Raw genomic sequence first — 26,258 nt, 5'->3', positions numbered from 1 at the left:
ACTGAGTGATGATATTTTCTCAGCCCTTTATGGAATTACATTTATCAAGGAATATGAATTTTTGTCTTACCTGTTAATTCCTAGTCATTTTGTTTTACTTTTATAACTTAATACTTATAATAAATAAATCCAATATAAATTCACCCAATTAAAAAGGGAAAATTTGGAATATTATGTTGTTAAATCACTAAGATCTATGTCATTATATATCAAGAATATCTTAATATCATTGCAAAGACTTTTCAGTTTTAAATAAATAGGTTTTATAAAATAAGATGAACTTTCCATTACTGACATTTAAACGAAAAAAGTAAAACACATGAATGGTTTCAAACAAAAGGAATACTCATAACTTTGTCCCATTAGATACCTCAACTTACCTCATCTCCCTTCAAAACTTCAGTACCATCAAATTCGCGGGTCTGATTTGTCTTCACTGATACCTCTCTCTCTAGGCTGGCTAACTTCTCCTTCGCTTCCTGAAGTTCCTCAGCTTTGGCTTCTTTTTTACGAGAAATGATGGATGCCTAATTGAGTATAAAATATGAATGTGAAATTAGACATACAATCAACTTTCTATTATCTTGTGAAATTATTTATTTTTTAGATTTTCCCAAGCTAAACTTTCAATATCTGGTTGGCTTCTCCTAACCAATACCCTACTACCTGTCATCACTAGTTATATGTTTAACATGAGCATGTAATGTATATTAAATATCAACCCAAAGACATTTTGGAAGACAAAAGCCCTGAAAATACCGCTATATCAGCAGAGAAACAAAAATACAATAGTATTATACATATTCAAATATTGTCAGGTAACACTCAAATGTTAATGAAGATAATTTCTAGGTAAGCAAATAGAAGCTATCCCTAATTCTAGTGTTTTTCCTCATGGTAGCTTTCCTTTCACCAGAAGAAAACAAGAATGTTTTATTCTCAAAACTACAACACAGGTTATCTTACCTAAATTCAATAGCCATACTTTTAAAATGAAATGTTAAAACATCTATTATATTTGGGGCATTCTAATAAATGAAGTGCAGGTTTAAAACCAAACATCTGACTCACCGGAATTATGCAAATGTTTACACAATCCAAATGGCTGTTCTCAGCCATGAACACAGCACTTTCCATTACTTAGCAACTCTTGGGGGATTTCCTCAAATGAACCACAGCTGTACTAGTGTAAGAAAAACATTAGCCAAACTGTCTTCTTAAGTGAAATAGTACAAATATTTTCTTCACACAAACTTGACAGGAGAGGGGAAATCTCTAATACAAACCCTTTAAACCAGTCTATTCTTTCTGTCTAAAAAATGAAAAGACAGATGACGAAGGAATGTTTCTCTCCATAGAATTATTCCAGCCAAAAAAAAGAGAGAAGAAATGATGAGTACCAGAAGCATACAGGAATTGACAGTATACCTCCTTAACACAATAAAATAAATAAATATAAACCTCAGTCCAAAACAGGATCTTATTTAATGAACATGAGAGTATCTCCCACTAAGTCTGGAACAAGGTAAAAATGCCCACTATCTCTACTATAATTTAATATTGTGTTGAAGGTATTTGCTCATACCATTAGACAGGAGAAAGCAATTAGAAGCATAAGAATTTGACAGGAAAAGCTGGCATTTTCATAGTATATGATTATATGTCTAAAAAAAAAGAGAAGAGAAACCATGGGAAAACCATAGTAAACAAATCAGTAGTATTCATAGACAAATCAGTCAGAAGACATAAGGGAGGAAAAGCCCTCAGTTATAAAAGCAAAAAATAAAATGTGGAGCCAAGAGAAGTTCCAAAACTTTGAGGAAAACAAACACTCCTGAAAGACAAAAAACATAAACTTGAACAAATGGAGACACATAACATGTTCTTAGATGGGAAGAACATCATATCATAAAGATCAAATATCATAAAGATGTAAGTTCTGAAGTAACTGATAAGTATAAAGCAAACCCAATAAATAAAAAACTATGTTTTTTTTTCAAGAGCTAGGCAAGTTGGTAATAAAGCTTACTGAAAGAACATACAAACAAGAATTGCAAGGAAAACCCTGAAAAAGTAGAGCAATTGGAGGTGAAGGTGGGTACTTTTATCAGTTATTTGAACTTGACTATAAAGCTTCTGCAAATAAGTTAATATGTGTACCTGGACAGGCCAATGGAACAATAGAAAATACACAAATAAATCCAGTATCATTCTTAAATTTGAAATAAAACAAAGTCAGAATCTCAAATCCATAGGTGAAAAATGTATTTTTTACTAACTGATATTAAGACAATTAGATAATTGGATAGCCATATACAATAAATAGCATATAACCAGAAAAAATCTAAATAAATCAGGGATTTAAACATAAAAAATTAAATCATAGAAATCCAAAAGGAAAACCTGAGTAAATTTCACTATAACTTACAAGAGGGAAAAATGTTCCTAAATATGACTCAAAACGTAAAATAATAAGAGAAAGAACTATTAAATTTGATTTCATAAAAATGAAGAACTTTCCCATGGTGATATAACAGCACCATAAACAAATAAAAAGGCAAACACCAAGCTGGAGGAAAACGTTACAATTATAAACCAGACAAAGAGTAAATACTTCTAATACATAAAGAAAAAAGGCCAACAACCCTATAGAGAAGTGGGGATATGGGCATGAAGGGACAATTCACAGAAAAAGAATTAAAACAACTGTTACTCATGTGAGAAGATGCTCAACCTTGTTTATAATAAGATAAGTGAAAATTAAAACTATCACAGGATACCATCTCTTATCTACAAGGATGGCAAAACTCTAAAAGCTCAACCACATATTGGAGGCAGTGAGGAGGCAGGCACTCTCTTGCATGGCAGGTGGGAACAAGAAATGCTGCACCTTCTATGGAGAGGAATTTGGCAACATCTAACAAAGTTACATACACATTTACCCTTTGATGGAGCGATCTCACCTCTGGGACTATATCCTAAAGATAACGCTGGCAAACATGTGCAAAGACATAGGCAAAAATCTGTTCATGGAAGCATGACTTGCAATTGCAAAAGAATGGCAACAACCCAAATGTCCATCAACTAGTGACTGGCTGAATGAAAGGCGGTATAAGTACTCAGTGGGATACTATGTACCATGAACTGGAATAAGCATACCAACTAAGACGGCTATGATAAAAAGGAAAAAGCAGATAATAACAAGTGTTGGCAAGAATGTGGAGGAATGAATGTGTTCATACACTGTTGGTAGGACTGGCTTGGAAACAGTCTGGCATTTCCTCAAAATGTTAAACACAGAATTATCAAATGAACCAGCAATTCCACTCCTAGGAATATACTCAAAAGAAATGAAACCATATTTTCATACAAACACTTGTACAAGAATGTCCTCTGCAGTATCATTCATAATAGCCAAAAGGTAGAAATAACCCAAATGTCCATCAACTGATGTGTAGATAAACAAAACATGATCTATCCATACAATGGAATATTATTCAGTAACAAAAAGAATGAAGTACTGACTCATGCTACAACATGGATGAACTTGAAATTTTTTTCTAATGTTTATTTTTGAGAGAGAGAGAGAGAGAGACGGAGCATGAGAGAGAGAGAGAGACGGAGCATGAGTGGGGGAGAGGCAGAGAGCTAGGCAGACACAGAATCCAAAGCAGGCTCTGGGCTCTGAGCTGTCAACACAGAGCCTGATGTGGGGCTCGAACCCACAAACTGTGAGATCACGACATGAGCAGAAGTTGAATGCTCAACCAACTGAGCCACCAAGGTGCCCCAACACAGATGAACTTTAAAAACTATGCCAAGTGAAAGAATCCAGTCACAAAGGATCACATATCATTTGAGTCAATTAATATGAAATGTCTATGACAGGCAAATCTATACTGACAACTTGGTCTCTGGTAGTTGCCTACGTCTGAAGGTTGAGAAGGAAATGGGAAGTAACTGCTAATAGGTTTAGATGTTCTAAAATTGATTGTGGTGGGGGGTGCCTGGGTGGCTCAGTCAGTTAAGCGTCCGACTTCAGCTCAATGGTCTCACTGTCCATGGGTTTGAGTCTCATGTCGGGTTCTGTGTTGACAGCTCAGAGCCTGGAACCTGCTTTGGATTCTGTGTGTGTGTGTCTCCCTCTCTGCCCCTCCCCTCCTTGGACTCTCTCAAAGACAAATAAACACTAAAAAAATAAAATAAAATAAATAAAATTGACTGTGGTGATGGCTGCACAATTCTGTGAATATACTAAAAACCACTGAATTGTGCATTTTACAAGTGAATTATATGGTATGTGAATTGTATCTCAATAAAGTTGTAAAAAAAAGGAATAAAGATTATTCTATTTAGCAGCATATACTGTTAAGAATTTTAAAAAGAAAAGTGTGTATTGATTCCTTTTCTCAGAAGGGAGATATATGGATCTATGTATATATAATATTATTATTTTGTTTTGTTTTTTATTTTAATCTTGAGAGCGAGAGAGAGTGCACGTGAACATGTGTGCACCCGTGAGCAGGGGAGAGGGGCAGAAGGAGACAGGGAGAGGGAGAGAGAGGTGGGGGAGAGAGAGAGAGGGAGAATGGGGGGGGGGAGAGAGAGGGAGACAGAGAGAGAGAGAGAGAGAGAGAGAGAGAGAGAGAGAGAGAGAGAGAGAATCTTAAGCAGGCTCCACCCCCAGTCCAGAGCTCGATGCTCTCATGACTGTGAGATCATGACCTGAGCCAAAATCGAGTTGGATACTTAACCAACCACCCAGGTCCCCCATATATAACATTATTTTTTAGTGGAATAATTAGCTTTAAAAATTAAAAAAAAATTTTTTTTAACATTTATTTTTGAGACAGAGAGAGACAGAGCATGAATGGGGGAGGGTCAGAGAGAGGGAGACACAGAATCTGAAACAGGCTCCGGGCTCTGAGCTGTCAGCACAGAGCCTGACGTGGGGCTCGAACTCACGGACCACGAGATCATGACCTGAGTGAGCCAAAGTCGGACGCTTAACCGACTGAGCTACCCAGGCGCCCCGACTTTAAACATTTTTTAAAAATTACCTATGAGGGAAGAAAATATTAGGATAGATAGCACAGGAGTAGATGCTAGGAATGTCTTTGAATATTTTTTTGTTTTTTAGAATTGACTTGGAATCATGTAAATATTTTAAATAATCATAAAACTAATCCCTAAAAATAAAAATAAACATACATATGTATCCAGTTTAATGTGTGGCATAACCATATAGAGGACCTATTCTAAGTGACTTCAAAACGGTAATTTGTATATTCCTAGTAATTTGTATATTCCTAGGCATATATCCTAAGGACAAAACAAAATAAAAAACAATTTTCAGCAGTAATCATATTTTTGGTGGTAGTATTGTTACTTTTATTTTGAAACTGTTGTGTGTAAAGTGTGGATTAAAGCAAATAAAGGATTAAATGATGTTGGTATTACTGAGAGCCAGAATTTCCAGGGTGGGATAAGGAGAAAGATGTGAGACTGATGAGGCTAAGCAGAAGTCCAGTAGCCTTGAATCTAAACTGGAAGGGTAATAAATATGAGCTCAGGGTGACATTAGGAAGAGAGGAAGAAAAAAACTATTTCTTAGCTTTGTCCACAAAAAAGACCTAAAAATAAGGGCCACTCAAGGAGCAATAAGAAATCCTAATACCCAAATTTCAGTCGCTATATATCATTTCCTAATGAAACAAATCAGGCTCATAGAAGGAAGTCTAATTCCAAGCCTAGGGAAAGAAATATAAAAGATGAACATAGAAATATTCTTATCAAACCAGAAAGCAAAGACATTATCAAAGACAAAGAGAATATTAAAAAGGAACCAAAAGTTAACTTGAAAAGCCTCCTAGTATTAAAAAATGGGACAATTTGAGCATCATCAAGGAAAATACTAGAAACTTATCAAATAGAATTAAATCTATGATTCATAAGGATGTTAAATATCTAGATGATCTGTCCATTGTTATAAGTGGAGTATTCAAGTCCCCTGAAATTACTGTATTCTTACCAATAAGATTGCTTATGTTTGTGATTGTTTTATGTATTTGGGTGCTTTCAAATTCGGTGCATAAACATTTATAATTGTTAGCTCTTCTTGATGGATAAACCCCATAATTATTAAATAAATGAGGAACCAAAAAATTAAAAACTAACCTTAATTGATCACTTTTACTGTTGGAGAATGAAAATGAGGTGGAGGAAACAAATTCTTTTTGAAAACTGATAAAGAATCAAGCATGTTCCCTGCCTTTCCTATGTGAACTATAGCTCAGTTTAACCAAATAGGTGATGAGAGGTTTTTCCATAGAGGCAGTCAAGCTAATACTTGAAGAAAGAATCACAGTATCAACAGTTTTTAACAACACTTATTTTTGAGAGAGAGAGAGAGAGAGAGAGAGAAAGATCGGAGGAGGTGCAGAGAGAGAGGGACAGAAGATCTGAAGTGGGCTCTGCGCTGATAGCGGCGAGGTGGATATGGGGCTCCAACTCACAAACCGTGAGATCATGACCTGAGCCAAAGTCAGACGCTCAACCAACTGAGCCACCTAGGTGCCCCAAGTATCAACATGTTATAAACCCTAATGAAATTAACAGATGAGCAATGATAATCAATGGCTGTTAACATTCCAAAAAAAAAGAGACAATTAGACATTATCACCTCCAAATGGAAGTACATAATGCTACCTAGAAAGTATTCTCGCCAAAAAATATCAAACCAGAATTTTCAGGAAATACAGGAAACAAAGGAACATGTTAAAAGAACACCATAGGGTCTTGGGGCACCTGGGTGGCTCAGTCGGTTAGGGTCCAACCTCGGCTTGGGTCATGATCTGACGGTTTGTGGGTTCGAGCCCTGCGTCAGGCTCGGTGCTGACAGCTTGGAGCCTGGAGCCTACTTTGAATTCTGTGTCTCCCTCTCTCTCTGCCCCTCCCTTGCTCATACTCTGTCTCTCTCTTATCTCTCAAAAACGAATGTTAAAAAAAATTTTTTTAATCAAATTCCACACTTACAGATATAAGCACAAATAGATCTATCATCACAGTTGGCAGATGCTAAGGAAACTAAGCATTATCAGGTGTATTGAATTTCAAACTCAAACATGTGTCTTTATGGTTTTTCCACAAATTCTTTGTTATAATCTGGAGATTAGCAATAACAGAAGAACATTTATTCTTTAAAAAAAATTTTTTTTTAATCTTTATTTATTTTTGAGAGAGAGACAGAGGGCGAGCGGGGGAGGAACAGAGAGAGAGGGAGACACAGAATCCGAAACAGGCTCCAGGCTCTGAGCTGTCAGCACAGAGCCCGACGCAAGGCTTGAACTCATGAACCGTGAGATCATGACCTGAGCTGAAGTCGGCTGCTCAACCAACTGAGCCACCAGGCACCCCAAGAACATTTACTCTTTACTTCCTTCTCACTTTAAGACTATCCACAACACAGCCTAGGGTATTTATGAAGATGTTCACCAATAAGATTAAAGATCTAAATATGAAAGCCAAAAGAGTGGTCTTACCTGTTGCCTGTATAGTGAGAGTTTGCCTTCAATTGGCTCATTTCTCATCATTTTCTTTTCAATCAGCTGATTTATCTGTGTGTTTATTTCATTTATCTAAAACAGCATGAAAGTAAAAAAGGTTAAAACTCTCCCTATGATTACATAAACTAGGGAACATCTAGCCAAACCAAACTTTGAACTTACATAGTTGTGTGTATGTGTATGTGTGTGTGTGTGTGAGACAGAGAGGGGTGGGGGGAGAGGGGGAGACAGAAAGAGAGGAGGGGAGAGGGAAAGAGAGCAAGAGAGAACACACAAATGGGGGAGAGGAGTAGAGGGGAGAGAAAGAGAGAATCTTAGGCAGGCTCTACCCTCAACACCGAGCCCAACATGGGGCTCAATCCCACAACCCTGGGATCATGACCTGAGCCAAAATCAAGAGTCGGATGCTCAACTGACTGAGCCACCCAGGTGTCCCTGAATTCAGTTTTTATCTCAGTGATTTCATGGGAGGAACAGGTCCATTAACGTTCTAAGTAGGGTACTATGATTATTTTTAGAAACAATTTACATTTCATAGTTCATGATATATATTTACACACTTTGATTATTTATATGGATTTAACCATCCATGTTGAAATTATCCTGAAGTATTCTACATGAAATTTTATACATTATTATCAAAAAGACAATTTCTAAAAATCTGCAGTTATCCCTCACCTATGTCGTGACTTACAAGTCACTGCAAGTGATAAAGAAAATCCAGACTAACCCAACTGAGAGTTTTTGGGTTCATGGATGACATCTAATAACCCTTCCTGTTCTAATGATCTGTGATTCTATATAGCTGCCATTTATCTTACTCATTAACCCTTTACCAAATGTAATAAAATAAAAGTGAATAAAGCCAATAAAAGTAGATAGTCCCTCAAGAAATAAAAAAAAAAAAATTACATGGCTTCAGTATAGCTATCCTTTAAAAAGACTAGAGTACTCCTGTTAATTCTATGACATTAAATTTGAGCTAAATGTTACTTGAACATCTAATTTCTTTAAGTAAATTAAAAGAATAAAATGGCCAGAATTATGTATTTAATCAGAGTGGGCATTAAGCACATATTACGCACATTAATGGATTAGTGAGCCAAAATCTTTCAATCAATCATCATACCATTTAATTCTTATTTTTAAAAAATATACATCTGATTGGTGCTTTATTTCTATGGAACAAAAATGTAATAATATGAAACCAAGTTTCAATGAACATTACAAGAAACTTTAGTAATTCCAAAGCAGGCATGAAAAAGCAAATAAAAATATTAGCTTTAAATATAAAATTGCTATAATATTATTCTTGGAAATAAAAAATAATGATATGCAAAATATTTAAAAATTTACCATCTAAATGATTATATTATGAATACATAAACCTATGAGTCAATGATATGCATTAATTTATATATTCAAGCTGTTTAGTTTCCTAATCAGTTGACTAAGTCTGTATAACATCATGTAGATTAAGTAACGGCATTACATGCTATAATTTCTCACAAAGAACAACTCCTCATAAAAACTGTCAACTCAGCACAGGGGAACTTAAGAGTCAAGAGCAGGACACCATAGAAAGCAGTTCATATAATTTTCACAGGACTGGGGATGAGATAAAATTGGGAGTTATAAAAAGAAGACTGGTTGCCACTTACATTAGATTCTAGTTCAAGAAGATCAGAATGGCCCATGGCAGGCTCTGAAACCACTTTTTGTAGAAAATGCAATTCTTTTTTCTTGCTCTCTAATTCTTTAGGAAATTTTTCAGTTACCATATAAGAATTAAACTTTATCTCTTCCTCTAGTCTCTTCATTAAACCTTTAAAAATAAAATAATTATTCAGCCCAAGAGAGTAGGTATAGTGATACTTTGTACACTTTAAAATATGAGACCTGAATAATAGCCTTATCTATTGAAAGCATTCTGTATAATAAAAAATTGACCATTGAAATATTTTTTCAATTTTTTAAAAAAGTAATCTACACCCAAGGTGGGGCCCAAACTCATGACCCCAATATCAAGGGTCACAAGCTCTACCGACTGGGCCAGCCAGGAGCCCCAACCATTGAAATCTTTTGAATGACAACACAAATGAAATTCCACCCAGATTCTTTGTTCTATAAGTGGCCATTTATTCTTTTTCTTTGACAATACTTCTGATGCAATTTGTATTTCTATTCTAATATTTCATAAATGGTAATACATTATAATTTGTCAGCTTCAAACCAATGAAAATATTACTAAAGGTACAAGTCAGAATCCAAAAAAAAATTATCTACATTCATAAACATTTTTGGCTTTCCATGTTGGTAGTTTTGATATTGTAAAGTATTAGCTTACAGTAAGTGGCAACTTAAATTGTATTTTAAAGGTTTTAAAGTGTTTGAAAGTTTTATTTTGGCAGAGTACACATACACATACACAGATTTTCAGTGAATAATAGTTTTGTTATAAATTCCCAGTCTAGAGAGCTTTAAAAGGTTTATTTCAGATCTTTCCATGACACGTTTACAAATTCTGGCTTGACTTTTTAAAACACTGGATTTCCGGCTTAAGTAATCTACGTAGGTAGATTGCTTAATAAATTTGGCCCAAAACCTTAAAAATTATTTTTAGTTCTGTTGTGCTAACTATATATTAACATGTAAAACCTTATTAATGGCAAAATCACAAGTTTTCCATTCATCCCTACAATTTTTCCCCCTTTTTGGGGACTGGGGAAAGGGAGGGAAGAGAGAGTATTTAATGACTCACACTATAATTAGGCAGTCATTCCTATGTGGTTTCCGATTAAATCTACATCCTGGCTCCTTTGGCTATTAGGTGACTGTTTTTTCCATTGTCAAGTTCTTAAACATACTACACGTAACCAGAGATATAAAGAATCAAATACTAAAATGTTTTCAAAGATTTAAAATTCTTAAATATTATCTTTTCTACTTAAAAGAAAGATTCTAATTTTAGAAAATACAAACTGCTGTATAGTGACAGAAAGTGGTTGCCTGGCAATGGGTAGAGGGGCACAAAGCGGCATTACAAAGGACACAAGAAAATGTTGGGGAGTGATGGTTATATTTGTTATCTTAAGGTTGATGGTTTCAACAGTGTGTGTATTTTGTCAAAACATATCAGATATACACTTCAAATATGTGCAGTTTATTAAACATCCATTTTACCTCAATAAAACTGTTAAGAAACATAAAAATAGGGTTTCCATCACATTTAAAATTCTTCTCTTAAAAATTTTAACTTAAGACCTTGAAAAGTAGTCATATTCTCAATGCAGCTTTTAAAAAAATATCTTTCAAAATCCTGGTGAAATTAAATATACAGTCACTAAGATCTCAGCAAACTTTCTGGTTAAAAACCCTCTGAAAACATCTCTCTGACCCTACAAAAGAATGAGTAGCTTCTTTTATATAATAGATCTCACGAATAAGTATAGAGTATAAACATGAATTAACTTCCATGAGTGTTTTATAATATGGCTGTTACTCTGAAAAAATACAAAGCACATTCCTACACTAAAAACACTTTTCATGTTACTCAAGTAAAGAGAAACTTTCTATAAGCTATTTTTTGTTACTTAAAAAATTTAGATAGACCTTCTTAAAGGAAATACCTGGATCAATTAAACATGTTTTATCTACTCTTTTCCTAGGCTGCTGAATACAACCCTTAAGACTATTTCCCAGATGGGGCGCCTGGGTGGCTCAGTCAGTTGAGGGTCTGACTTCGGCTCAGGTCATGATCTGGCAGTTCCTGAGTTCGAGCCCCAGGTCGGGCTCTGTGCCGAGAGCTCAGAGCCTGGAGCCTGCTTTGGATTCTGTGTCTCCTTCTCTCTGTCCCTCCCCCACTCATGCTCTGTCTGTCTCAATAATAAATAAATGTTAAAAAATTAAAAAAAAAAAGACTATTTTCCAGAAAGATGTCCACAAAGCAAGAACTCCTTAATTTCCTGCTCCCTACACCCTGCCCCAAAGAACACATATTACACACATAATACCTTATTTTTATGTTTTCAGCCCTGTTTTTCTCATTTGATTCTCCTCCTATCTGTGGAAAAGATCATTTTCTTCCTATCCAGGGTTTTGGTCTCTACTCCCACCTCCTAACTACTTAACAGACTATTTACTGAATGCCTGCTCTGTGTAATTTAGCATGCTAGGGCCTGGAAATAGAAAGACCAATTATGACTTGGTAACTAGTCTGGAGTTTAGTTGAGTCAGAGTCAGATACGGCAACAATTAACATATTGTGGCAATTGCTGCAGAACACTCAATGCCCTACACACAGGAAAGGCTGTTATCAACTCTCACCTTCTCCTCCCAAATCTTCAATTTCTGTTTGTCTAACTGACTCTCTCCTCCAGCACACAATCACCCCTATCACAAGCACTATCACAGTCACCAGCACACAATCAGTCTAGGCATGGTACTGTCTTTCTCATTCATTTGCACATTCCCTCTATTGCCTTCTTTTCTTTTCTTTTCTGTTTTTTTTTTTCTTCCTTCTTGCCTTCTTTTCAAAGACAAGCAGTCAGGAATAGCCTACCCTTTTATCTCTACTTCATCTATTATATTTATGTTCTTTCTGGTTACTGTGCCTTGGAATGGAATGTCTTCTATTCCTTACCTTTCCAACTTGAACTTAACTCAGGTGCCACCTCATCCAGGAAGCCATTTGACTCTATGACAGGGTTTGGTGCTTTGTCTCTTTGTTCTCATAGAACCCTGTGCTGGGCTCCATCAGCAAATTAGTGATGCTGCATTGTAACTGTTCACTGCCTGTCGTTCCTGTATTAGACTGGGAGATCCTAAATATCTTTGCTTTCTATTCCTAGCACCCAGCACAGTACCTGACATGTAGTAGATGTTCAACAAAAATTGAATTAATGCACTATAGGTTTGAGCCAATTATTTCTGTTACTACTTAACAATGTAATTGATTTTATTTAGTAGCATCTATGAACATTACTCACATTAATATTTTACACCAGTATCCCAAGAGATGCATAAAACACAATTTTATTTGTAAATTTTATTACTAAGTGAGTAATTATGTACTCCCTGGCCCAAATAATTTCTCTTTAGGTAGAAAGCCAAAGTAAAATAAAGCCTATCAATTCAAATAAAAAATGAAGTATTACAAATGCTATAAATACCTTTGGATATTATGTTTAGTTGTCAGAATTAATACATAATAACAACGTATTTAACCTAATAAAATTGAAGATAACAGATATTGAAGAACATTTTACACTGTATTAAACTTCACTGATCAATTTTTTTCTGCATACAAAATCTTTCAATTCTTACACACATTACCTTCATTTCAAGAAGTTCACGATTTGTTTTAAAATTTAATGTTTATTTATTTTTGAGAGAGAGACAGACAGACAGACAGAGCATGAGCGGAGGAGGGGCAGAGAGAGGGAGACAAAGATTCTGAAGTAGGATCCAGGCTCTGAGCTGTGAGCTCAGAGCCCAACACAGGACTCGAACTCATAGACTGTGAGATCATGACCTGAGCTGAAGTTGGATGCTTAAACAAATGAGCCACCCAGGTGCCCCTCAATAAATTCACTATTAGTGGTAATTTCTAATAATTTCTTAGTAAGAGTAGGCCTATGCAAATTACTTATTGATATTAATTTTTAAATGGCTATAACAACAGATTTCTTTTGAAGATTTGTCTTAATTTTTACAGTAAGTTTTGAAGGAAACTACATCAAATCCAAAGAATATACACGAAAAAGATATACATCACACTGAGGAGAAAAAAATCATAAGAAGTTATTTTCTTGGGGGTACCTGGGTGGCTCAGTCAGTTAAGTGTCCAACTCTTGATTGCGGTTCAGGGCATGATCTCGCAGTTTGTGAAATCCTAACAGTGTGCTAACAGTGCAGAGCCTGCTTGGGATTTTCTGTCTCCTTCTCTTCCTGCACCTCCCTACCTCTCTCCCAAAAAATAAATAAATAAACATTAAAAGAAAAAAAGATTATTTTCTTTGTCCTGAAAATTAACATTCTCCTACAAAGTGAAAACTTAGTGAATAAAGAATGAAATGACACCAACAACTAAATGCATGGCAACTTCCAGGTATTGCTTGACCCTGAATTTATAAGACTAAGAGGAGTGAGAGAGTCTATGGAAAGTCACCAATTAACATGTATTAACCATATATTTTAGAGGCAACACTATTCTGGTTTTTAAAACATGAATTAAATATACCATACTTCCTTGATTCTAAGATGCCATTGATTAAGTAACAAATACCATGTTAAATGTACATATAAAATGTAACATATACCCCAATGGCAAAAACAACTAAAATGGGAAAGAATATGTGTCTAGAATTAAGGAAATACTGTATTATCTCTTTTAACAGCTGTATTGAGATACAATTTACATGCCATAAAATCCATCCATTTAAAGTATTTAATGGTTTTTAGTAAATTCACAGAGTTGTGCAACTAGCACCACAATCAATTTTAGGACATTTTTATCGGCTCCAGAGGAGCTCTATACCCATTAGCAGTCCCTTCCTCCCTCCACCACACTCACACAGCTGTCCCCGCCTTAAAACTCCCAAGCCCTAGGTAATCACTAGTTGGATTTTATCTCTCTGGATTTGCTTATTCTGGACATTTCATACACATGGAATCATATAATATGTGGTCTTTTATGACTAGTTTTACTTAACATGTTTTTGAGGTTCATATGTGTTGTAGCATGTATCAGTACTTCATTCCTTGGCATTCCATTGCATGGATACACCACATTTTGTTTATTCACTCATCAGTTTAGGGACATTGGGGTTGTTTCCACTTTTTGACTATTATGAATAAGGCTGCTATGAACATTTGTGTACAAGACTTGGTGTGGACATATGTTTTCAATTCTCTTGGGTAGATACGTAGGAATGAAACATGCTGGGTCATTTCGAGAAACTGCCAGATACGTTTTTCAAAGAAGTCACACTATTTTACCTTCCTGCCAACAACAATTCCACATTGTTGCCAACAATTGTTATTGTTATTGTCTATCTTTTTTATTCTATGAATTATAGCTTGGAGCATAGTATTTCATAGAATACTACAGAAAGATGAATTAACACTTGAACAGCCAGATATTTACACTGAAATATTTCTCCAGTACCAATGATAGCTTTCCACTGCTCCTCCAGTTTACATGGTCTCCCTTCTGATGAGCAAAAACACTTTTAAAATGCCTAAGAAGGGTTTGGTGGTATTATCTCAGGTATTAGAACAATTTATCCTCTATGTAAAGCTAATGTGCCAACAGTCAAGTCATTAGCACAGCTCAATATAAGAAAAAACACCAAGCTTTAAGAGTCCAGCATTTTATTCCTTTTCTTTATGGCTCAGGCTCTAAAACTGTTCACATTTTTCCCATCCATCTTTTTCATAACATCCATCCTAGGTACATGCCCACATACCAGAGAGCCTCCCTCCATGGTGGTTTTCACGATCTTTACCTTCTGACCAAACACTGAATGGGAACCATAAAACCCCGGTAAAAGTTAAGGATGTCTTCAATAGGACTCTCATTAATTAACTAGAAAATGCCACTCTAAAATGCTGAGCTATCACTCAACAATAATTAATTCCCATGAGCTGATTGTTTTAAGGAAAACTACTGATTTAAACTAATATTCTCTGATCATCTAGATCATATAACAGTTTCCACTTACTTTCAGGCTTTGCATCTGCTGCTGTGTGGCGCATACTTTTCAGCTGATTTTGTACTCTTTGCAGTCTCTGCACCGCATGAAATAGCTTTAAAATATAATTAGATCCATTATTTCCTTAGTGTATTGAGACCTACCACTCACATGGACAAAGAAAAATACAAGTTCCACGTAATTCTTATGATGTAAAAAGAACAAATAATAAGAACTAAGAAAATTACTATGTTGAGCTCAAAATGTAATTGGTTTTCTCAATACCTTTTCACATAAAGCTTTTTAAAAAAGCTTTCAGATATTTTTTCTTTAGTTATCTGTTGTACTTAGTGATCAAGGAAAAATACTTGGTAAAAAAATATATGCATCAGGCTTTTCTTGTTATAACAATGGTTTTCTTTTCTTTTTTTTTTTAATTTCATTTTTAAGTAATTTCCACACCTAATGCTTGAACTCACAACCCCAAGATCAAGAGTTGCATGCTCCACTGCCTGGCCAGCCAGGTACCCCTAACATGGCTTTCTTAATTCTGAGGAATATTAGCATTTTCACAAATAAGGTCTTAGGTCAAGAGTTGCATACTCTACCAACTGAGCCAGCCACAAAATGATGTCTTAGACTCAGACACTGATGTGTGACACCTGGGTGGCTCAGTCAGTTAAGCATCCAGCTCTTGATTTGAGCTCAGGTCATGATCTCATGGTTGTGAGATTGAGCCACGCATCAGGCCCCACACTGAGCGCTCTTGCTCTCTCTTTCTCTCTCTCTCTCTCAGTGTCTCAGACACTGATGCTAGGTGACCATTCAGGGACCAAGCAATGCAGCTTATTAGTGCAGTGGAACTACCATGATGCCAAATCAAGTTCCAAAAGAGCCAAACATCTCATTGAGTAGGAAATGGAGCTGTTTCAAAGTGTATTTTTAATGTATAGTCTACTCAGTTTTTAAATTTTTTTTAACATTTATTCACCTTTGAGAGACAGACAGAGACAGAGTATGAGCAGGGGAGGGGCAGAGAGAGAGGGAGACACAGAATCCAAAGCAGGATCCAGGTTCTGAGCTGTAAGCACAGAGCCCAACATGGGGCTCGAACCCACCAACTGTGAGATCGTGACCTAAGCCAAAGTCGGATGCTCAACTGACTGAGCCACCCAGGTGCCCCTAGTCTACTCAGTTTTAAGACAAATTAAAAAAAAATTTTTTTTAAATGTTTATTTATTTTTGACAGAGAGAGAGAGAGAGAGAGAGAGAGAGAGAGAGCATGAGCGGGGGAGGGGCATAGAGGGAGACACAGAATCCAAAGCAGGCTCCAGACCGAGCTGTCAGCACAGAGCCTGACGCGGGGCTCGAACTCACAGACCGTGAGATCATGACCTAAGCTGAAGTCGGATGCTCAACCGACTGAGCCACCCAGGTGCCCCTAAAACAAATTTTTAATAAAGTAAAAATAATCTTTTCTAGCCGAATTATTTTTTCTTTAAGGCAAAGTCTAAAAATGTGGAATGTGGGTGATTTTGCACCTTTTCATGATTTGCTTATTCGCCACTGGAATAAAGTCTAGTAGTGGATACTGTGATCGGTGGAATAAAATGGATGTTCTCATAGGCCCCGAATCTCAGGACACCCTTTGGAGATTCTGGAAGTTTTATCAGCCGTTAATCTTAATGCTTAACATTATGATGAATGCTCTGTGATGTTGGCTCAACATGAGTTAAGCACAAGCTAGAAGGTAGTATACAGATATACACTGGGTACTGAACCTAAAAAGTAGCATTATTGTTACCGGTGACACAAAATCCTTTGAAGAAGTATTCCATCACATTAACAAAAGGAAACATGAACTTCCACAATCTAGAATTCTTTTTTCTTTACATTTGGATAACCAAAAGGAACTATTTCTTTCACCATAAGAATATAAACTTTTGTGAGGATACCTGATTCTTTTGTTCCTGTTTCTGTTGTGCAAGAAATTCTTCTCTCTCTTTTTCAACTCGAAGTTGCCTTGCTATTTTAAGCATCCGTTGATGATTCTGAACTGTCTCCACCTACAGTAAAGGAATAAGTAGTACATGTTACTGTCAAGTTTAAGAAAGAAATTAGCATGTCATGTGACTCAGACATCCACTTATCATTTCCTTTTGGCAAACAGTACTCCCTAGAGATGACAGTAACGTTCCAGACTCCAGGTCTTAAAAGTTCTGGGCTACTGCCTGGGGAGATTCCCTTTCTGTCAGTGTTATTTGAGTCCATCCTCAGATGTACACCCATGCCTTGCTTAATCTTCATTTTCATTCCTGAATCTGTGCAAGTGCTTGGGACTTGGGGCCAAAGTCTCACAGTGCTAATTCTTGCCTTACCCTTTTCTTCAAACGTTCAACTCTCTTAATGAGCTGATCCTTTTCATCCTCCATTGCACTGATATCCTAAAAAGTAGTCAAGGAGACATTATAAGGAAAAGTATTCTTTGTAGAATTCAAATAAAGTTGTCAGTCATATGATTGTGCATTGACCGTTTTCACTACATATAACCAGAGAATTAAGGAACAAAGATTCTCTTTTGGATAAAGGGCATTTTTATTTCTCCCCAGGGTTCTTTATGCAGGGTAATTTATTTGGCAGCTTGGTGTTCATTTAGAAAAGCAAATAAAACAGGTTATAACATAGCAAGGTAAAGCTGCCAACCAGCACATTTGTGCTCTGATTCCAAATATGGGCACATGATTTTTCAAAAGTCTTCTATGATGGAAAGTGTGCAGGTCTAAAAACATGAACAACAGCTGCTGACATCCCATCTGCTCTGTTAAATACCAAACTATATATTCTGCCAATTTTCCATCAAAATTATTTTTAAGACTATGGTGTTTTCAAGACATAAATTTGCATCTGGTTTTGTCAATTAACCAATTCCCTTCCTAAAAATAAAGGCTTCAAAAATAAACCACCTTCCTGTTAAACAGCTCCATAATATTTGCAAGTGAAAACAAACAAAAATTCCTTCCTAAACCTAAAGAATGAATAGCCTAACCATCACAGTAATACTAAAGAGAAAAACAGACACACTAGTCAGCATTCACAGGATCTGAGGATATAGGCACTCTTACTCATTCCTGGTGGCATTGTATTGAAGAACAATATCAACAGTCTTAAAATAAACATAGATACCATCTAGCCTGATAATTCCATGTCTGGGAATTTTTCCTAATAAAATATTCATGGAAGGCCAAAGACTTCTCTATGAGGAGTTTTACAGATGCTAATTATATCTAAAATTTGTAAATTATCCAAATGTCTGAAGATTTTTAAGTAAACTATGGCACGATACAATGAAAGTCATTAAAAATGGTGAAGAATGTTTAATGACAGAAAAAGTCATGATATGACATTACTTGAAAGAAGCAGATTACAACATTTATATATAGCACAATATGAAGAAAAAGATTTAAATATATTCACTAAAATGTCAATAGTAGTTATCTATACAGTGTGGGATTATAAGTGAATTCATTTCTATCTTGCTTACCATATTTTCTACAAAGAATATGTTCAAAAACACCCTGGTAATAGTGAAATTAAAATGACAGACTCTCGGTTATTTTATCATTTCAAGTTTACTCACATGACATAATGGAGGAAGAGTGGATGAAGGTCTATCATTCTTCCTTCATACTATAAGTATCCTACTTATGGATCTTTCTCTCCCATTAATATGAGTTCATCTTTCATTTCGAATATACTCAGCAAGCTCTCACTGAGAAACTACCATGTACGGGGCACTGTGATAGACACTGGGGTAGAGTGGTGAACAAGAAATACAGACATGGTCCTTGCCCTCATAGGGCATAAAAATAGTTGGGAAGACAGACATCCAAGTAATCCTAAGTCTGGTAAGTGTGATAAAACAAAAAGAATTGGGGGAACTAATTCATGTAGGAGATCAGGGAAAGCCTCCCTGAGGAAGCAACTTCTATTGTTTCCATGCCTGGTTGAGAATGTTAAGTAACATGTACCAAAAGTCCTAAGGGGCACCTAGATGGCTCATTTGGTTAAGTGTCCGATGTCAGCTCAGGTCATGATCTCACAGTTCATGAGTTTGAGCCCCGCATCAGGCTCTGTGGTGACAGCTCAGAGGCTGGAGCTTGCTTCGGATTCTGTGTCTCCTTCTCTCTCTGTCCCTCCCCTGCTCATGCTCTGTCTCTGTCTCAAAAATAAATAAACATTAAAAAAATTTTTTTTTAAATATTACTGTATTTTCTTTTCTTTACCCTTCTTATTTCTGCTGTAGAAAATCCAGATGTCTTGAGTTGCTCACATTCTTTATGCAAAGTTTTAAAGGCTTCCATCAGCTCTTCATACTAAAAGATAAGTTAAAAAATTATAAATTAATGACTAGATCCAATAGGCTTTTCTTAATCAGGTTATTCATTAACTTATAGTGATTACTTAAACCATTATAGAATGGCATTAAAAACACTTTCATATAAGATATAAAAAAAGTAGGTATATAAGATCTGGTCACTAAGTACTTCTCCAGCTTCCTCTCTGGTTACTTCCCTAACTCACATCATCCAACTATGGTGATCTTTAAATCTTTGGAATATTCTTGGTTCTCATCTCCAGTCTGCACACCCTATTTCCTCTGAGAACACTCTATGACTTCCTTACCTGGATAATTTCAGCTCATCATCTGTCAGGTCTCAGCATAGATAACACCATCTTCAGAGAAGACTTCTCTAGCCCTATACCTATCTAGATCAGAGTGTCATGATTCCAGAGTAAATAGCATGTAAAATTTTAATTGTCTAGCTACTTATCTCTCTCCCACCATTAGACAAGGAGAGTTAGGAGGACAAGAATCCTATTGATCCTGTACAATTATGTATCCCCGGGACCTAGCATGGTGCATAACTGATATAGATATTCAATAAAAAGTAGTGGAATGAATGAAAAAAATCACAACTCTTATCCAAAATTCTTTAAAAATAGTATTTTTTGTGAGCAATGACAGAAAATTAATAATATTTTTCCTGACTGATAATATCCTACAAATCTGTAAATCATTTATTCTAAAACTCTTCATTCAGGAAGACAATGTGCACTTTTTATTAGGGTCTGTGCTAAATGACAGGCTAAGTATATAAGCCATTTTATATATATATCTCAGATATGCTTCAAGAACAAATATGTCTTTATTATCACTAATTCTTCCATGAATTATATGGACAGATTTAGTAAAAACTATTAACAAACTTCCTCCAGGGGAATTAGTTTTAATCAAGTTTATTGATGGGGGTGGGTAGGGAGGAGAAAATATTTCACATTTATGCTTCTCCATTTCCTACATTATGTAAAGCCTTCAAATGTAGGGGTTGGGGTGGTCTCATTCTGCTGTATTTCTCCCAAGGTATCTACTATAACATTTGACATGATTATTTACATAAACTTTTCAATCCCCAAAATGTCTTAAGAGATCAATATTGACTCTATTTTGAATGACTGCCATGACAATCCAAAATAACAAAACATGGATGAAGAAACATTTAGTTTTTATTGCTTTGATTCAATCCCAATTTTGAGTACATGCTGTATAGAAGCAACTCTACAAAACCCTGGAGGAAAACAAAGATGGATAAGACAGGATATCTGTCTTCACAGACCTCATAATCTGTTGGGAGAGAAAGACTGACAAACTATTCACAACAAACTGGCACAAATCAGTCTATGTACATAGCATAGAATAAAAGCACAAAGTGCTAAACTGAGACACCTTTTAGAAATCAAAGTCCTTTGAAATCTTAAGCTTGAATCCTCTCTTTCCATGGTCTTTGATCAGCGATGTGCTTTGAAATCCCAGGACCAAGAGCCAGATCAGCCAGAATCCTCAGTAGTCAAGAGCTTTAAGACTGTAAGGCCAGAACCCAATATCCTAAAACTCTAGAAGGAAAGTACACTGAAATTTCAAACTCCTAGCCCTTTCTCTACCTTCTGCCTGACTGGGAAGTCCTTTGAGGTCTCAAACCTAGCTTCTTTGCCTATACACAATCCTCTCAGGGGCTCGCATATCCTGATTTGTCTGGGATAGTGTCAATCTATACTTTTGCCCAATTATTATGATAGTTCCTTTCTCGCTGACTTGGATGACAAATTGTAATAGTCACCTAATTGATCAGGAAAGTACTCTACAATCCCAAACCTAAAACCCTATTGACCCACAATTCTTAATAAATTACTTTAAAATCCTAATTTCATGATTTTTTTCTATCACTGAAATGGTATTTGTGTGCAAAAGTCAATATTTTCATACATGATTGCAGCTGAACATTACTAATAACTATTTTACCTTTTGGTGCCACCTGGAAATACAGAGAAGCAAGTAAGCTAGAGAGAGATTAACAAGTATTTAAACATGTGCACATGACATCCATTACAGATAGTTTAAAAGTGCCATTTGTGTACTGTATACCTGTTTATTGGTATCAGCCACTGTTTCGTCCTGAAGAAACTCACTTGGTACCTCAAGTTTTATTAAAAAACGAGCTAAATATGCTCTTTTCTTCAGTTCATTAGTCCTCTGAAGAAGCCAGTGGAGCACTGGGTAAATTACAGGTTTACTTCCAATCACCAGACCCTGACGAAAGGTACTCCTACAAAAAGAAAATATCAACAATAAACGTAAAATTAGACCTTTAGTATATCACTGGACTACACAGGGAGGTTGTATTGGAGCCATAAATTGGTATAGTCAGCCTTAATGATTTATTGACTGGGCAGGTTTAAATTATTGTTTCTACCTAAAAGGGCAGATAAAGGATAAATGATAAAATGGAATAGATTTGCCTGACTTGTTTGATTAGGGGGAAAATGACCCACTTAAGACTCTCCATGACAAAATAATATTAAAAGTTCAAGATTATTTTGATATTCAGTGATATTCTGAAGTCATTGACTAAAGGAGACTGGGTATAACTTAGAAATTCTGACTGTAGACTATGAAGGTTTGGATATTAAAGCATAGCTTTAAGAAAGCAACATGTGATCAGATTCTTACATGTCTGTAGCATTTCCTGGAGGTTTGTATTTAAGGATACCAAGAAGGCTCAACATCCTTTTGGCCGTATGCTCTGGCATCTCCTCTCTGATATCAACAACTTGCTAATAAAGAAATTGAAAAAACATGTTATTGTTGTATATCTAACAAAGAACGATATTTAAACTCATTGACAAAATTGTTCTGCTAGAGCATAACAGGTACAATGGACTCTTCATAAAACAGATGAAGTATGGAGGTCCCCAGATTCCAAGTGAGGGTACATACAAGTCAGATCAGGATTCGTATTAAGAATGTCAAGCTCAAAAAGTATCCAGTGGAAAGAACAGTGTATAAGAAACATGAACTAACTTGCAATACAATAAAACCTTTTGTAAAAGCATTTTCATTCCAAGACCAAATCTATTTATGTTTGAAGTAGAGAAATCATTTCTAAATAAGGTACAAGTAGGTAATTTAATTATTAAGTTAGTAGAGAAACCTTAAAGATCATTTATTTTTACTTTACAGGCATGGAAAATAAGGCCCAGAGGTTAAATAAATTGCCCAAGACTCACAGATACTTACAGGCAGAAACTGGCTTTCCTGCTACCCTTTTCATCACAAGAAAAACTCTTACCTTTGGGTCAATCTCAGCCAGAACATCATTGAGAATTTGCAATAGTTGCATTGGCTCCAGGGAATCAAATGTTATTAAATTATAGTTCTTCCTAAAAGGCTCCTTATTGAGATTGTCCACAATGAATTTGATTTGATCGCTCATAATTAGGTCTTATAACTAAAAATAGAGATAAAATTCCTTAATACTTGTTATAAACATTCTGGAAAAAAATCAGTATTAAGTTTATAGGAGGTAGGCATGAAAAGTATAATTCTACATAGTACACAAAATGCTAAGGGTTGTTTTGCTGAAAGAAATCAGAATATGAAGACTTTATTATGAATGTTACAGTACATACTGTTAATATTTAATACCAAATGTTTTTATATATGCATCTGGTATGATAGCAATCATCTGAATTAACATTGAATTAATATGGACAAATGAGTAATAAATTCCACCTATATTAACATCTCTTCCACTCAGCTCCACAACTACCCAGGGGTAAAGATTTGTTAGGCTACAGACATGCTTCTAATTTTGTTTTAATTAGCAGCCCATGCTTAAAAAGTGGGCGATTTTTTTACATTAAAATCCAGACACCTAATTTCTGGTCAAAATAAGATCTGGCAACCCTGGGCACCCATTTGTGCACAGCCACACCCAACTGAAGCTGAACGGATGCCGCAAGCTTTAGCCTAGGTATGCTCTCTTTGGTTTTGTTCTGGTTTCCTCCACCAAGCACTCTTCACCATCATCGACTCTGCCACCCTTGAGTAATTCAGGCCTATGTTTCCTTGTGTCTTCAATAAGGTAACAGCCTCAAGTTTTCTGGCCCCCGCTTCTATTCCAAATCATTTGTATGATTTTCATTGCTCACAAAGTCCAAATTTCTTGGATTTCGAGACTCTTTAAGATCTAGCTCAATTTAGCTTTCCCAACTTTATTTCCAAATTGTTACCTTTCACTCTTTTAAACTTCACCGGACTGAAATTAGTCACTGCTCCCTAGTTTTTCCACATCTGCCTTCAGCTGATCTGTTTTCTTGCCCAGAAAGCCTGATCTCCACAGGTGCAAATCCTAAGTCTTTCAAGCCCTGCCCTCCAAATGCACGTTCCTCCAGGAAGTCATTCTCTATCTCCCATGTTCTGTGTCAGAATAACAGCAGTCCCTGACCTCCAAGTTAATCACACTTTATCTGCACCGCTTTCTTACAGTTACTTTTCTGTTTTGTACTAATTATTTATGTACATTTTCTCTTCTTTGCTAAACTATAAATTCCATAAGGACATATCTGTGCCTAATTCCATCTGTGAATACCCACTGCATCAAAACAGTGACTTCTTTCCATAGACTGAATAAATGCATTCACAGGCCCAAGGCCAGGAAAACACACACACACACACACACACACACACACACACACACACACACACACACATACTCATGAGTAGGTTGGTGGTGATAACTTTTAAAAGGTTAAATATTTGATTATTTAACAGCTGAAATGGCTTTACCAAGGTTCCTAGTGTTTCCTGCATGAAGATATCACTTGTTTAGTAGGGGCAGGAGTGGTAGAAATTTTGCAGGCAGGCAATTTTTTAAACTAGCAATTTTAAAAATGAATTAAAAAATGAACTGCTAAAAAAAGAAATACAGAAAGAACTACTTCAGTGTTCCTTAACAGTTTTTAACTATGAAATGAATAGATGCTATTTTATCAAAGTTGGGGCTGCCTGCATTTTGCTCTAAAATAGATTCTTTTTAATTGGTGGAGCTGGATATTTGGAAAACATCAAATGTAAAGATATTATGATTTCTCCATAATTATAATAAAATTATGAGTAAAGGATTATTATTGTTTAAAAGTAAGTCAAAAGACAGAAAAGATAATGCGGTTTAAAATTTTGAGGTGCCCCTCAATCCATAAAAGGAAAACTTTTACGTAAATCAAGTAAGAATCCACACTGGAGATGCAAATTTTTCATTGTTAAAAGTGTTTTAAGTAAAAGTCCATGTCCTAATCTTCACACACATATTTACTTAATTTTAATGATTTAGAAATTATGTATATATAGTATATAACATATATACACACACATATACTTCTCTTCCCTTTCAGAAACACAAATCATTTGGAAAAACGAGTACAATGTTACCACGAGAGGAAAAAAAGGTAGTTGGGTTCCCCCCTGGTTGCCCACCAGCTTTCAGGTGGTCACCCGCTGAGGACAAAGATGTACTGAACAGGTAGGTTGTCTATGCCCAGTGGGCTCTGAGCTCTAAAATTAGCAAAAGCAATTACTCTCCCTCTGCCAGCGGAAAGTCGCCACACTAATTCACAAGCACTTACCCACATAAGAGCCCAAGGGGGTGGGGGTGGAATTAAAACCAGGACGTGCGTTTATCTGGCACAACTCGGGACAGAAACGACACTGCCCTGGTCCCAGGCTGGCACGAGCGCTGGACCGGCAGCCTCCTAGGATTCCCCAAAATAGTGTTCCCCCTCCCCCGCCCCCGGGGCTTGGGAAACAGGACAGGGGACCCCACATCGGACCCAGGCACCTCGCTGCGGGTAATCTGGGCTCCCCGACTGCTCAGCCCATTGGGAGCGGCCTGGACCCCCGCGAGGCTCGGCAGGCACAGACCCCGGCGTTGGGGGCTTAACCGCTGCGACCCTCCATTGGCGAGGTGCTGCACTGGGAAGGGGGAGGAGGAGGAGGAGGGAGTTCTTTTCCTTTGGGGGGCTTAGGGGAGTCTCCGAGCGCGGGTTGGCGAGGTTACCTCAAATTCTCGTCAAGAAACCACTTTTTTCCCCCCCGCAGGAGGCATCCAGGCTCTAGTGGGTTCCTAGAGACGAGCTCCTTGGCAACGGTTGCTAGGACGTGGCGTTACGTCACTTCCGGCGGGTGGGCCAGGGCATTTCCGCGGGGCCCTCGGGGGCGCGCGCTGGGGCCCAGGTCCTTGACTGGGAAAAGTGGCGTGCCCGGCCCACGTGCAAAGTGGGTTCACGAGTCCTGAGCCAGGGCGAGGACTGGAGAGCACTGTACTTCGTGATGTCAGCTGGCAAGGAAAATATGAGAGGAAGAAAAAAAAAATTGAATTCCTCATGCCCTGAAAATGTAGTTGCCTGTTCAAACGTCTTGGAAAAAACCAACTACAGATTTAGCATCAGTCTTAGAGAAAAATAAAACAAACAAACAAAAGGAACAAATTCCATATTAGGCATCTCCTATATGCCTGGCCCTGTGCTAGCTGCTGGGGATGCAAAGGAAGCCAGGACTATGAGGGTCCTGTCTTCAAGGGCAGATAGAAACAATTTAAAGGCAACT

At 36.6% G+C, this 26,258-nt stretch overlaps 1 protein-coding gene across 14 annotated transcripts in view; it reads right to left on the bottom strand.

Annotated features, from left to right (window-relative positions):
- Positions 1 to 26,258, bottom strand: part of IFT81 (intraflagellar transport 81) — a 231,797-nt gene that overhangs the window by 100,443 nt on the left and 105,096 nt on the right. For 5 of the 14 annotated variants that reach the window (XR_008291613.1, XR_008291614.1, XR_008291615.1 and 2 more), the window contains exons 1-11: positions 25,711 to 25,971; positions 22,945 to 23,103; positions 22,326 to 22,429; positions 21,741 to 21,921; positions 19,543 to 19,632; positions 17,638 to 17,703; positions 17,215 to 17,325; positions 15,290 to 15,374; positions 9,227 to 9,390; positions 7,542 to 7,637; positions 381 to 527 (exon numbers count right to left, since the gene is read on the bottom strand). Coding sequence is in view for 5 of the 14 variants with exons in the window: in XM_053205931.1 (XP_053061906.1) it covers positions 381 to 527; positions 7,542 to 7,637; positions 9,227 to 9,390; positions 15,290 to 15,374; positions 17,215 to 17,325; positions 17,638 to 17,703; positions 19,543 to 19,632; positions 21,741 to 21,921; positions 22,326 to 22,429; positions 22,945 to 23,088 (1,188 nt within the window). In the remaining 9 variants the exon portion in view is untranslated. Of the gene's footprint in view, positions 1 to 380; positions 528 to 7,541; positions 7,638 to 9,226; positions 9,391 to 15,289; positions 15,375 to 17,214; positions 17,326 to 17,637; positions 17,704 to 19,542; positions 19,633 to 21,740; positions 21,922 to 22,325; positions 22,430 to 22,944; positions 23,104 to 25,279; positions 25,445 to 25,710; positions 25,996 to 26,258 lie in introns of those variants that run through there. The other 9 variants (XM_053205933.1, XM_053205934.1, XR_008291618.1 and 6 more) reach the window with 7 other exon arrangements.

The sequence above is a fragment of the Acinonyx jubatus genome, chromosome D3 (genome assembly GCF_027475565.1).
Source record: "Acinonyx jubatus isolate Ajub_Pintada_27869175 chromosome D3, VMU_Ajub_asm_v1.0, whole genome shotgun sequence".
Lineage (NCBI taxonomy): Eukaryota > Metazoa > Chordata > Mammalia > Carnivora > Felidae > Acinonyx > Acinonyx jubatus.
The sequence above is the reverse complement of the archived record's forward strand: the minus strand, read 5'-3'. Positions and strand labels throughout refer to the sequence as shown.